General features: G+C 47.2%; 1 protein-coding gene and 1 long non-coding RNA gene across 2 annotated transcripts in view; one reads left to right on the top strand and one right to left on the bottom strand.

The window, feature by feature from the left end:
* Nucleotides 1–3,972, top strand: part of EGLN1 (egl-9 family hypoxia inducible factor 1) — a 34,022-nt gene extending 30,050 nt beyond the window's left edge. The window contains exon 5 of the mRNA XM_005024325.6: nt 1,231–3,972. Within this exon, the coding sequence (XP_005024382.5) occupies nt 1,231–1,295 (65 nt within the window). The 3' untranslated portion in view covers nt 1,296–3,972. The remainder of the gene's footprint in view (nt 1–1,230) is intronic.
* A 7,057-nt stretch (nt 3,973–11,029) lies between these two features.
* On the bottom strand, nt 11,030–12,118 carry LOC140002160 (uncharacterized). Its single transcript, XR_011808286.1, has 3 exons — nt 11,980–12,118; nt 11,521–11,801; nt 11,030–11,194 (listed from the first exon to the last, which is right to left on the bottom strand). It is a non-coding gene; the product is annotated as an uncharacterized lncRNA (long non-coding RNA).
* Nucleotides 12,119–14,251: the final 2,133 nt, after the last annotated feature.

Below are 14,251 nucleotides of genomic sequence, written 5' to 3' on the forward strand. Positions count from 1 at the left end.
GCACACATGGCCAGTTTCTCGACAGTTTCATCAAATGTTCTGAAAATGATGATTTGGGACACATTAGGCTGGTCGCTTCCAAATCAGATTCCTGTTTGTGGCTTTTTGGTGCCTGAAGTGCTTTGTTAGCAAGTCCCTGGCCCTGAGGCCTGCGTGCATTTGGGGTGGCAGTGGCACTTTGCAGGCCATAGGGAATGCCGGGTGACGCCTACCTGGCCCCACGGGAAGTGTGTTGGCGTTTCTAAGTCAGGCTTTGTGTCACCTGCGTGTGACCCTGCAGCTTTTTGAGCCAGCTGGAGCACGGCCGGAGCTGTTTTGGTCGTCTCCACGTAGCTTCAGCTGCTACTGTTGGAGAAATACAGAGAAATGGCTCGGGGAAGCTGGTATCTGCTGCTCCCCTCCCTCTCCAGTGTCCCCCTGCACTGCAGGCACTTCAGGAAGGAAGGAAGAAATATAAGTTTTTGTACTGGTTTGCTCTGTAACTGATACCTGTTACCATATTTTTGTGATTCCAGTATCATTGGCAATTAAAATTGCATTCTTTACTCTGTGTCCGTAGCAAGAGTTGTACAAGAATCTTTTTATTTTCTACTGATAGGAAAGGATAAAGTCATAAAATAAAAAATTGAAAGCTATTAATTTTCTGGCTTAGTGTCAGTCTTACCAAGGCCATGCATAGTACATATGAATTTTTCATGGATATGGAATATTGTCTGTTAATGTTTTGATAGCTGAACTTTTTTGTGTGTACCTGAAGTTATTAAGGAAAAAATGGACAGAAGAGGTGTATTTTTTCTTTAGCAGCAAGTCAAATGCTACTTTGCCATTTGAAAATCCCTGAGTTTCTTTAAAAGGATAAATACCCAGAAACTCTGGATTAGTGATCCAGAATAATCGACCAAATCCTCAGATTCTCACATGGCTGTTCTTAAATTTCACCTTTGTAATGGTTGAGATAGTGAATTCCGAACTGCACATAAGATGTGACGTATCCAGCTTTCTATTTGGGCAGCCAAATAAATGCCTATTTTCAGAGGTGATGAGTAATCACAGGCCATTGAGCATACAGAGCATATGTACAAAAATTTGTATCTGGATAGATCATGTGTGCTAGATCAACCTTGAAGATAATTTTGTAGAACTAATCTGGAAAGTGGTGTAGCAATTCTGTAGACTGTACTTTGATAAATGCTGAAAAATAATGCTGATTTCCTTTTCATGTTTCTGCAGGTGAAAAAGGTGTGAGGGTTGAACTTAATAAACCTTCTGACTCGGTTGGGAAAGACGTTTTATAAGCCTTTGATTTAGCAACTCCCCTTGCTATTCTCCCTGATAAATCTTGATGCTATCTATTAACTTTTGAATGTGAATAACAAGACAAAGGAAAATCAACAACAAACCAACATTTTAATAAAGAAGCAAACAGTGTTTCAATGTTGCATCAAATAGAAGATTTTTTGACTGCTGAAGCATTGTACTATGTGATTGTGACTCCAGGCCTGTGACTGCTTATGTGAAGAAGATAAGCAATCAGTATGAAACAGCATATGCATCTGGACATAAACAAGTGCCCTACATAGAATTTGTTCATCCTTATATTTTGCCAGACCTGTCATCCAGCTGAATCCAATTCATCTCTCCCTTTTTTTATATGGTAAAAGTTTGAATTTTGGGTAATTTTTGTATGACCAGGTACAGTTTATCAAAATTGAGTCTTAAAGAAAAAAAAAAGAAAAAAAAGAAAAACGGGGAAAAAAAAGAAAAAAAAATTGCAGTATTCTCCAAAATAACATGAATCTATTTTTGTAAAACTGTTCATACTGTTCTCCTCTGCCATGAAAGACCTAATTTAATATAAGGGTTGCCAGTAACTGATAATCACTTTAATTTTCTTTACACCTTAAGTCAGAAAAGGAGCACTTTAATTACCAGCTAAAAACCTGATTGTTTTATATCATATCTCACACTAATCTTAACTTTTAAAAATTGCTGCTGTATTGTTTTTTGACTTATGTCCTCTTGAACCTTATTAACAGAAGCAAATCAGTATCTTGCTATTAGTAACATTCAGTTTGTGGTTTTGTATGTTGAATCCACAGAGGGGAAGTTTCAGTCTCTGTTTTTTTGGTTTTGTTTTGTTGTTGTTGGGTTGGGGTTTTTGGGTTTTGTTTTATTTTTAAGTGACTGGCACTAAGTGAACTTGACACTATCGGTTGCTGTCATTGGCTTTGGGGACCTGGTAAATACCATCAAGTTACAAGAACATACAAGGGCTTTCCTAGGCTATTAGAGGTACCCAGAACCTCCTTATGTACTTGACAGAAAACTTTGAGCTTTCTCCCTTTTCTAAAGAATGCTTGCCATCCCCTTTTCCTTTGTATATAAGTTAATAGAATATCTAAAGTTTGCTTTTTAAAAAATTTCCTTTCCAAATGTTGGTGTCCCGTGCAGTCTTTAAGTTGACACCTTGATCTATTATATAGTATCAAGGAAATGGTTGGCACACTGAAGCTGAAGTGCATCACTGTAGGCTCCTTGTGCAATACACCTTTAGATTTTCACTGTGCTGAAGGATTTCCCCTAAAAGGCACTGGCCTTTGATCAATACTGAGATATATATTTAGTAAGAAAACCTTTACTTTCTTTTACATTGTTTTCATTCTTTTGAAGGAGAAGGGGACATCACAGAATAAAAATGACGTGAGAAACTTTGATACTCTTAATTTTAAGAAATAGATGTTTTGGACACTGTTTTTTTTCTTCTTTTTCCTGAGCTTTAAAAGCTTCAGAAAACAAAAGCAAACCTCTAAAAGACAGCATTCATATTTACAGGAGTTTGGGGGTTCATCAACTTACCCACTGCAGTTTTCTATCTGTCCCTTATTTCCTTACTTAGCCAAAACAATGTGAGTGTACAGAAATATTTCTGTATATATTACAACTTGTGACAATTTTAGCATCTGTATAGTTTGTATTCAATTAGAGACCTTTTCTATGGAAAGCTCAGTAATTTTTTATTAAAAAGATTACTATTGTTCATGTAAAACATGAAAAAGCTAATTGTTTAATAACAAACTGACAGAAAGGGGAAAAATTCAGTATTGGTATATCATTTAGGAGAACCAACAGAAATCCCAGTTTTGTTTTGATTTTGCTTTTCCTTTTCTTTAATAAGTTCTTGCCCTTTACAGTACTCTTCCTCTTTCCTCATTTCTTCCCAGAGAGAGAGAAAAAAAAAAGAAAAAAGAAAAAAAAAAAAAGACAGGATTCCTTTACTGTAAGTGCCTCTGCCAACCTGGCCAAGGAGTGCAAATCTTCGTTACTGTCTTGTCTGCCGTGCATTTAGGCTATCAATGAGACGAGCAAAAAAGTCACCTCTTCTACTTCATCTTCTTTAATACTACTTCAATGGAGGTTTGGTTGGTTTTGATTTAGAAATGTACAGCATAAGCCTTTAAACTCTTTTCAGTCCCTCTGTAATTCAAACTTTTGCAGTTACACAACGTATCAAATTCTAATCACACTGTAGGTTTGTGCTTGCCAGACAGGTTTAAAAAGTGCTTAACTTTTCACTCCATGTAAGTCATTGCAATAGGGTCAACAAATCAGGTCAGCCATTTCTTCAATGTCCTTTAGGAACTGTTCATTTCATGTCGGTTGAATATTCAGTCTTGAGCATCACCAAGCAGGTCCTTGTTTTAAAAATATTTTTTAAACTGTCTTATGATCTGTATGTGTCTAGTCCTGGTTAAAGATAAAGCTTCATAATGCTATTTTTATTCATGATGTTAGCCAGCTGTAAAATATGAGACCTTTATCTATAGCAGGCAAAGAAATTCAGGATTCATTTACAGGTTGCCTATAAAGTTGTGTAATTTGAAAAGCAGTGTTCATTATGAAAGAGCTCTCAAGTTGCTTGTAAAGCTAATCTAATTAAAAAAAAAGATGATGTATAAAGGTTCTTGAAAACAATGTGGTTATTTGTGATCTATGTGACTTTTAAAAACTGCTCCGTAGTAACTAATTTATAACTGCCCCTGAGAAAAGGGGGCAGGTGGATTTTTGTGCTTTACATCAGAGCTGGTTTTACTCTAGAGGAAGGTCTGTTTCTTTTTGAACTGTCCTAATTACGTGGGTGTGGTGATCATTTGTCATGTGATGGACTTTCTCCATCAAAAACAGCATCAGGTTTTGACTGGCTGGAGTAATGACCTGCACAGAGGCAATTCTTGGTTTTCACCACTTTCTGATGTGTGCAAGAGGTACGAAATGAAAGTACCCTTCAGATAGGCTTTAGTAAGGTTTAATCAGGTTTACGTGGCTCCTAGTGAATAGTGAGCCCTCTGAGGATGGCTGGAGAGCAGCAGTGTGCAGAAGGCAGCCCATACAGGATGCCACACCATTTCCCTACAGTTTTCCATTGAGTCTCAAAGGGCTGTCAGATAATCAAGGAAGCATCTGAGTGGAGTGCCATTGCTCCAGCTCCTGTAAAGCACTCCTACGTGCCCTTGTTTGTCTTTGCAGGCCCAGGAAGAGCTGCCTGGATCTCTGGGTGAGTCTGCCAGCTGTAGTGCACCTTTTGGGACGCCAATCGATACCTGCTGGGCTCAGCTCTGCTCTAAGGTGGTGGTTTTTGTCAGAGTGCTAGGCTCATGCCTGAGTGCAGTAGCACTCAGTTGGTCCAGCGTGGATTGAGGCTTTTCCATGCTTCAGTGACATAGCTTAGGTTCTCTTGAAATACTCTCTTCCCCGTCTTTCTCTTATGTTGAACAAGTTACAAGTCTAATAGCACTCACAACCATCCCGTGCAGGCGCGATTTTTAATTACCACATTATTGCGCACAGCGTGCAGGGGGATCAGTTTGCATCGCAAAGTCCAACGCCGCACCAGGGAACGATGAAGTCAGTCTTTTGGCTGTTGCTCTAAAGAAAGCCACTTGCGAATCTGACAGGAAGCTAGCTGACAGCCCGAGCACGGGAGGCAAGTATCGTATGTAAAACATCTGGCTGTGCTGGCCACTCTTAAGGTCAGGAGTGGAAAGACCACATCTCTAAGTCATGCTGATAAGTATAATCAGCCTGGAAAGTACCGCTTTTGTGCCTGCTGAATCCTTTGAAGAAGAGGGGAGATTGCTAAATGACAAAAGCAAACTCAAAATCTGAAAAATCCGGAAGTCTAGCACATGTACTTTGCCTGTAGGCATGCAGATAGCTGCATGGACTTGCAAACGCGTAGTGGGAATTTATGAGTACTCAGCAGCAAAGACTTTGAAGACATTCATGGGACTTGCTGGGATTTGGATCTCATCTGCATCTTTGGGAGGTGGGTACGAATCTGCAGAAACTTTGGGGCTCTGACAATCGGCTTTCATATGAAATAACAATTTAGCCTTTCTTTTTCGTGAATGTGAAGTAAAACTTCAATGCGAATGATTGCTGCAAATGCACTGAAGCCTGTTTGTGCTATTACACTGCTGCAGGAGCTCTGCGAGGTGCCTGCTCAATCAGACCTGTCAGGTGGGAGCAGACAGCAGCTGAGAGAATGGGGTTCGAGGTCCTCTGCCCTACCAGACAAAACCAGTTCCAGAGAATTTGCTCTGTTGGCTTTTGCAACCACTTACTCCGTTCCATCGAGCTTTTCCCCGTAGCTTTGAAGATGACTGAATGTAAGCACATTTATCCATTTCCTAAAAAAAGACAAGAAAGGAAAAAAAAAAAAAAAAAGCCCATAGCTCCCCTCCCCCCCCCCCCCATGGAAGTGGAAGTAAAAAAAGTGGAAGGAGCACATGAGATGCAAATCACCAACCCACTGGGGATAAACTGAAGTCCTTACTTAGCATGACAGGGAGGAAGGAAGAGTTTAATAGAAATAGTAAAGTAGGACAGGAAGAGACTGATGCCTGAGCCCAAAATAAGAGGCACGTGGAGTGGGTGAGAGGAATATGGAACACAACCAAGCACAAATGTTATATTTGGACTGGTAACAGTTTCTGCATTTTTCAGGAAGGATTAATATAACTATCTTGTGAACAACATGGCAATAAATGCTGGAAAAGGTGACCAGGTAGTTTAGTTTATAAGCCAGCATCTTTGTGTGGCTGAAGATTTGAAGGGCACAGCTCTCACCTGGGTGCTGAGGGTTGTAAAATACACAGGTGGGCTGCTCTGGGGCAGAGCCCAAACTGGAAACCCATTTTTGTCTTCAAATTTGGTTGGACACGGGAAACAAAATTTCATCTCAGAATGTGAGATGAAATGAGGTGAGAAAAAATTAAAGAAAAAAAAAAACTCAAAACTAGCATAAATCCTGTGTGTTATAAATATATCTTGTTTGCATTAGTATATGTAAGCAAGCTTTAAAAATAATGAAGTTTTAAAAGTAATAAGGATTACATTGTAGTAGATGTAGATGACATGGTGAAACATAAGGCTAAAAATGTAAGAAAACTAGAATTTTGGACCCTGATTAATTGCTGCTGCAATCTAGAGAAGGTTTTCCATTAAAAAACAAACAAACAAAAACCACTAGTTTTAGAACAAACTAAACACAACCAGCCCCAAACCTGACAAATACAATCTCAACTGTTGGTGACTGCAGTGCCTTGAGTTCCTGGAGCTGAAAGATGTTTCAGAACTGTTTTTGTTTGAGCACTTGGCAGCATCTTCGGACATCAAGGAGTAACCATTTCTCCAAGGAAAATGTGGTTCTGGAAACCACTAACATTTGGTAAAGAGACACATGGCCACGTGTAATAACTGGATCTGTTTTCTGAGATGAGAACCCAGCTGACACTGCTCCTTTCAGCGAAGATGGTGTGCCAACAACAAAACACAAAAAGTTTCAGCTGCCAGCATGGGCATATTTACTTTCCCTTTACTTCCCCTTCCCCAGCCGCAATATAATAATGGGCACACATTCTGCACAGTCACATTCTCCTCAAGAAACTGGCTGCTCTTGGCTTGGACTGGCGCACGCTTCGTTGGGTTAGAAACTGGCTGGATAGCCGGGCCCAGAGAGTTGTGGTAAATGGAGCCAAGTCCAGTTGGAGGCCAGTCACTAGTGGCGTCCCCCAGGGCTCGGTGCTGGGGCCGGTCCTCTTTAACATCTTCATCAATGATCTGGATGAGGGCATTGAGTGCACCCTCAGTAAGTTTGCAGATGACACCAAGCTAGGTGCGTGTGTCGATCTGCTGGAGGGTAGGAAGGCTCTGCAGGAGGATCTGGATAGGCTGCACCGATGGGCTGAGGTCAACTGTATGAAGTTTAACAAGGCCAAGTGCCGGGTCCTGCACCTGGGGCGCAATAACCCCAAGAAGAGCTACAGGCTGGGAGAGGAATGGCTGGAGAGCTGCCAGGCAGAGAAGGACCTGGGAGTGATGGTGGACAGTCGGCTGAATATGAGCCAGCAGTGTGCTCAGGTGGCCAAGAAGGCCAACGGCATCCTGGCTTGTATCAGAAACACTGTGACCAGCAGGGCTAGGGAGGTGATCGTCCCCCTGTACTCGGCTCTGGTGAGGCCGCACCTCGAGTACTGTGTTCAGTTCTGGGCCCCTCGCTACAAGAAGGACATCGAGGTGCTTGAGCGGGTCCAGAGAAGGGCGACGAAGCTGGTGAGGGGCCTGGAGAGCAAGTCCTATGAGGAGCGGCTGAAGGAGCTGGGCTTGTTCAGCCTAGAGAAAAGGAGGCTCAGGGGTGACCTTATCACTCTGTATAAGTATATTAAAGGAGGCTCTAGCGAGATGGGGGTTGGCCTGTTCTCCCATGTGCCTGGTGACAGGACGAGGGGGAATGGGCTAAAGTTGCGCCAGGGGAGTTTTAGGTTAGATGTTAGGAAGAATTTCTTTACTGAAAGGGTTGTTAGACATTGGAACAGGCTGCCCAGGGAGGTGGTTGAGTCACCATCCCTGGAAGTCTTCAAAAGACGTTTAGATGTAGAACTTAGGGATATGGTTTAGTGGGGACTGTTAGTGTTAGGTCAGAGGTTGGACTCGATGATCTTGAGGTCTCTTCCAACCTAGAGATTCTGTGATTCTGTGATTCTGTGATTTTAAAGCACAAGCAAGAACTGTAGTAGTAGCTTAACTCTCTTTGGACCTGAAGTTTTGTTCTATGTAGAACTCTAAAGGGATGTAGGTAACAATTTCTAAACTTCTTACGTTAATTTTTTTTCCTCATGCACTGTGAGAATATATATATTTTTTCTTTTTAAAGCTTTATTTTAAATAGCACGAGTAGGAAGCAACTTTACGTAGCTAAGAGCCACAATTTTGTATGAAATAATCTGCAAGGGAGTGTATTTACAGTAAAAATTAGGCTTCTACAAAACCAAGAGAGCACATAGTGCTCATTTTTTTTTCTGTTTGGCTCTTTTTTTTTTTTCTTTTTTTTTTTTTTTTTGCGTGATAATTTTCACTTATGACTCAGCAAACCTGCCCGCATTAGCTGCTATCTGTAGGGCACGTAGCAGGAATGCAGGAACACGTCGGGAACCTCAGAGCGAGCCGGAGCGAAGCAACAGCGAGCAGCGGGGTCCCCCTAGTGCTGCCACCGGCACGAGTTTGGGCTGGGAGGCTTTTGTTGTTGCAAGCTCTTCTTTAGGTCCTTGTGAGGCTGCTTCACCTTGATGTCACCTGCAGCCTTACATCCACTGCGGCTGGGGATGAAGGAGCAGGGAGCAGAGGAGGCAGTGGTTGCACCTCCAGCACTAACAGGAGGCTTGAAAGTTTGTTCCAGCATCCTTGGGCAAGAGTGCATGGAGAACAGCAGCTCTACCCAGCGTGCCCGGTGCCATTTCTGCCCGTGCACCTGCCTGGGGGGCCCTGCACGCTTTTGGATCCTTGTCTTTGTCCAAGGAGAGCCCTGGTTTCCAGGCGGCGTTGAGTCCCGAAGCATTGTCCCAAGCACTGTCAGCTGACCTGCAGGCGTTTCCACTCTACCCTCATGTGGGCAGTGGATTGAATCATAAAATACTTGGCTGAGGGAAATATTTGAGGTTGCTGGGTGATTCCAGGAGGTCAAGTGGTAGCTAAGCCCTTGAACGAGGAGAACACAAAATGCCTAGAGAAGAGCCCGTGACAAGTCCCAGCCAGGAGCATTGCCTCCGGCTGCTGCTGCTCCCCACGTCCCTGCTGTTGGACACCCAGGAGCCATTTGACATGAAGCTTGGGTAGGGACCGACTCCAGGAGACTGGAAACTGGTGCAGGATCCACAAGCAGAGCGTCTAGCTGCAAATCTGAAAATGACACTTCAACACAGAAACAAGTGCCTGTGCCCACATGTCCCAGCGTGGGCTGGGCTCGACACATCATACAACAACCCAGTGCTGGGGATGCTTGCCCAACAGCAGAGACTTCGGCTCCCTCTGCCCTTTCTGAAGAAGTTAATGCCCATTTCTCTCGGTTTCTGCTCCAGGGTGGGCACAGACTGACCGTGACCCTACAAATGGTTCAGTGCCTGCACTGCTAGCAGTGCAAAGCCTTACTTTTAGTGGGGGAGAGCTCAGCTACAGCAGAGTCCTGAGGGACTTCTGTTGATTCCCTGAGGAAATTCAACATTTCTAGAGCATGTAAAGGAATGAGGAGGAAGTCTGGATTAAGGCCATTGTAGGCATCTTCCTCCAACCTCAGGTGTCCTCGTTGTTTCTGGAGAATGCTGGCATCCAAAATGCCTTGCAAAAAGCTCCAATGCCATTACTTACTACCTGGGACATGTGTCTGCTTTGACAAAACTGCATTTCAAGAAGCAAGTGCCTGCACAAACGTTAGCAGTAAAACCTCTTGGGTGGTGTCCTCTTAACTCTGCGAAATTGCCGGGGAAATGCTGCCAGATAGCTTGAATAGTCTTTTGGGGATTTGCAGGGCCTGAAGGCCCTCCCACTTCCTGCCATCAGATGCTTTTCCTGCCTCCTAAATCTCCTCTAGGTACATTCCAAGTTGGTTACATCTAAGCTTTAATTCACGTCATCTGAAGCACCGATAATCCTGGCTCCCCCTCCACGGCTCACTGAAGAAGCAACAATTAAAAATTTGCCTTTCCAGCCAGGCTGTGAGGAGCAGTGACGCAGCTGCCCACTCCTTTGCCAGGCTTGGCAGGGCACAGCTTCCTTTCACCTTTTTTTCCTGCGTGTCATGCCGTGCCCGGCTCCTCCTGAGGTCTCTGATGCTCAGGCTGGAGTTTTGTCCTTCCTGGATGTGGCCAGGGTGGGGGCGGTGAGGAGAGCTGCCTGTGCTGAACCTTGCAGTCAGAGGAAAAAAGCAGCAAAACAAAAGCAGCAGCTGGAAAAAAGCCGATGGCTGGAGATGGTGTGAGCACTGCTAGGCTGTTCCACTGTGAGGGCAAGATGGATCTCAACTGCATTCAGCTGTGATTTCCGTCCATCCTGAAGTGCTCATGGGGTTGTAAAACAGAATATCAGGACTGTGAAGGTGGGAAGTGGCTACTGGAGAAGGTCTGGTACAGATCCCTACTCCTGAGCAGTCACCCTGACCCAGCTGCTCAGTCAGGGTTTGTCTTCAAGGAGGGAGACTCCAACACCTCTGGGCAAACTCAGAATCAGAATCATTAAGGTTGGAAAAGCCCTACAAGATCACAAGATCCAACCACCCCCCTACAGGGACGATCACCTCCCTGGTCCTGCTGGCTACACCATTCCTGATACAAGGAATGTTCCTCTGCAGGTGTGTTCTCTACACCCCTCACACAGCAGCCCTCACTTGGCCCACTGCCTCCCACGTGGCTGCTGCCCCAAGCCCCTTGGTACCAAAAGGACGGACGCAGGTTCTGTAGGGATGATCTTTATTGAGCTGGGAGAAGTGGTCTGCTACCAACAGAAATTTTCCGGAGTCTCCCAGCCAGCTCTGCTGCACACGCATGCTCCTGCTGTCCTCTGTGGAGCAACAAAGCAGAGCCACGTCCTTTGGGATGCCAGCGGTCCCAGCGGCACCTCAGGGAGGATGGAAAAGGAGACTCCTCCTCAGAGGTCCTCATGAGATGAATGGCGAGTCCCCGCTGGCTGTTGTTCTGGCTGGGCGTGGGCAGCCCACCAGGGGACAGCTGGCATTGTCGGTGGTGCCCACGCAGGGAGGAGGTGTTCAGGGCGATGTTGGCATCCAGTTGTCAGGGGAGATGCCTTCAGCGCAGCGAGAGCCTTCGGAGGGCTGAGGTGTGTCCTGCCTCACCGGCTCGCTGTCAATCTGAAGAGAATTAACTGTCAGGTGGTTGAAAATGCTGTGCCACAATTACTAGCCAGGCACTTCCTTCCACCTGCCCCTTTTCCCAGTGCGATGCCTACCCTCTCACGGGCCTGAAGGTCCTAAGCCCAAGGGCTACCCCAACAGGTCGTGGGCATTCCCTGGCCACTGCCATCCTACAGGGCCGTGGGTGGTGGCCGGGCCACGCGCCCCTTTCCCTGGGTCATGGGCTCCTCCTATGGGGCAACCCCCAGCCACGGGTTCCGAGCTCCTCTCCCCCCTTCTCCTGGAGCATCAGCCTCCCCAAACCCATGGCCAGCAGCACTCACTCGCCGCGCTCCCTTTCCTGTCACCGGTGCACGGGATGCACGCTCTAGATGAATTTGCGGAGGGGACGCACGGGGGCTGTTCTTTTCCCGTGCTTGTTTTGTGCCTTCTTCCTCCAACATGGCAGCCCAAGCTGTTGCAGGCGGAGCTGGTAGAGGTGCTTCAGGCACCTCACCATGATGGCAGCGTTGGCCTCCGTCCGTCCGAGCAAGGCGCCATCATCCAGAGCGTCCTTTCCCCGGCGGTCTGTCCAAAAGGAAGCTGAGGCCCGCCGGCCCGTGCCCTGGAAGCAACAAGAGAAGCGGCACAGTGAAGGGCAGGGACGAGGGCTCACGAGGTGGCGAATTGTCCTGCTGGGCTCGGCTTCCTCCGGAGCTTCCAGCCTCGTAGGACTGCTCCGGGCAGCCGTGGGGGCTCACAACAGCTGGCCCTTTCCTGCACGCGGCGTCTCCAGCACTCACCTGTCTGAGGCGTCTCTTTACTCTTCTCCAGAGGCTGTGGGCAAGCAGCCCCACGCCAAGGAAGCAGATGGTGTCCCAGTGGCTGCACAGCAGCCAGACTCTCCCGCCCAGGGCAAGGTATTCCCAGAAGTGGAGCAGGTCGGAGGGCTGGTGCTCGGTGCCGATGGGATGTAGCTTTGGGCCCTCTGAAGGGTCCACGGAGTTCAGCCTGAGCCGGATCCAGCTGGGGCAGCTGGAAAGCCCGAGGCTGCAGGGCCAGTTGGAGACCTGGTGCTTGGCACCTAGGCTCCGGCTGACCCTGACCCTTTCCCAGCAGTGGTGGCCGCAGAGACCAAGGCCACATGCCTGGAACACAGCCACGGCCAGAGCCGTGACCAGGAGGAGAGCCAGGATGAACTTCATCCTGCTCTCTCCTGGTGAACACAAATTGACACTGGGATGGCTGTCACGCTGAGCAGAGCTCCAGCAGTGACCACCTCTGCTAGCGGCAGTGACCAACAGCACTAGAGGCAGTGACCAACAGCACTAGAGGCAGTCACCAGCAGCACTAGCAGCGGTGCCCAGCCGCAGCCTGCCCTGAGGTCACAGGGCCTGTTGCCGGGAGATGGGCAGGCAACAAAGGCGAGGCTGGGGAGGACGGCAGCTGGGCTTCGAAGCCTGCTGCTGCCACTGCAGTCTGCAGAGGGGGTCTGTCTGACCAGCGGGGCGGTGGGCCTGAGCCCCCCGTGTTTGGGACTGTGCCCTGGATTTCGCAGTGAGAGGGAGCCGTGGCCAGAGCCACATTCAAGCTGGGCAGCCGTGGCACGGTTCTCCTCAAAACCCTCCTGGGGGCAGAGCGGAAGCCCCTATCAAGAGGAAAGACCCAAAATGGCTGTTGGTTTAATAAAATTGTAGAATCATTAAAGTTGGAAAATGTCTCCAAGATGATCTGCTCCAACCACCCCCTACTACCATTGTCACCCACTACATCATGTCCCTAAGCACCACGTCCGACCTTTCCTTAAAACCCCCCAGAGGGTTCGTGACGCCACCACCTCCCTGGGCAACCCGTCCCAGTGCCTGACTGCTCTTTCTGAGCAGAAATGTCTCCTCATTTCCAACCTGAACCTCCCCGGCACAACTTGAGGCCATTCCCTCTGGTCCTGTCACTAGTTATCTGTGAGAAGAGGCCGGTCCCCAGCTCCTCACACCTTCCTTTCAGGCAGTTGCAGAGAGCAATGAGGTCTTCCCTGTGCCTCCTCTTCTCCAGACTAAACAACCCCAGTTCCCTCAGCTGCTCCTCACAGGCCTTGTGCTCCAGGCCCTTCACCAGCTTCGTAGCCCTTCTCTGGACACGCTCCAGGGCCTCGATGTCCTTCTTGTAGTGAGGGGCCCAAAGCTGAACAGAGCACTCGAGGTGCGGCCTCATCAGAGCAGAGCACAGGGGGACGATCACCTCCCTGGTCCCACTGGCTACACCGTTCCTGATACAAGCCAGGATGCCATCTGCCTTCCTGGCCACCTGGGCACACAGCTGTTTTATGTTCAGGTGAGCTTTGACCAGCAGCCCAAGATCCTTTTCTTCTGCACATCTTTCCAGCACAAACACTCATTGCCTCGCAGTTTTTGAAATGACAGGTCTGAGACAAAAAAGAACGTGGATGAAATGATGCAAGCAATAGGGAATAGCTGGGACAGAGACAAGGCGAGATATTCAGGCCAAGCTGCTGCACCTTCTTAGAAACTTAATCTAGTCTTAAACGGGCTGGCAGAATCTAAAAGGGAAGTGAGGGATTAAGGGCATGACCTTCTTCCTTTTTTTTTTTTTTTTTTTTTTTTTTTTTAAAGCTTTTACACACCTACAACACACTACCCTGTCCTGAGCCTGTCACACCCGTTTGGCTCCCAAGCTTAGCCAAGGAGCAGGAGGTAAGCTTTTTCATTTTGTGACCCTCTCTGGCTCCTTACAGCTCAGTCCCGCCTCTCTTGTAGAGCTGGATTGATACCAAATTCTGACAAAAAAAAAAAAAATCACAGCAAGAGGCATGGTGTACATGCAGCACAGAAGGATGCCTTTTGCATTATTCACTGAGCTGCTGAAAAGGAGCTCCTCTTTCATCTTCCAAGTCCCTCTCACAGAGAAGTTGAACGCTCAGAGGAAAGCCACATAGCTGTACACTTTGCTTCTCAGCTCCCGGCTGGCTGCAGACCTCCCTTCCCTTCCTCACCCTGCCTTTCCTTCTCCTCTACCTCAGCTGTGGTGCAGCCTGGGGCCCTGAGCCACCTTCAGCCT

Source organism: Anas platyrhynchos, chromosome 3, assembly GCF_047663525.1.
Source record: "Anas platyrhynchos isolate ZD024472 breed Pekin duck chromosome 3, IASCAAS_PekinDuck_T2T, whole genome shotgun sequence".
NCBI classification, from domain to species: domain Eukaryota; kingdom Metazoa; phylum Chordata; class Aves; order Anseriformes; family Anatidae; genus Anas; species Anas platyrhynchos.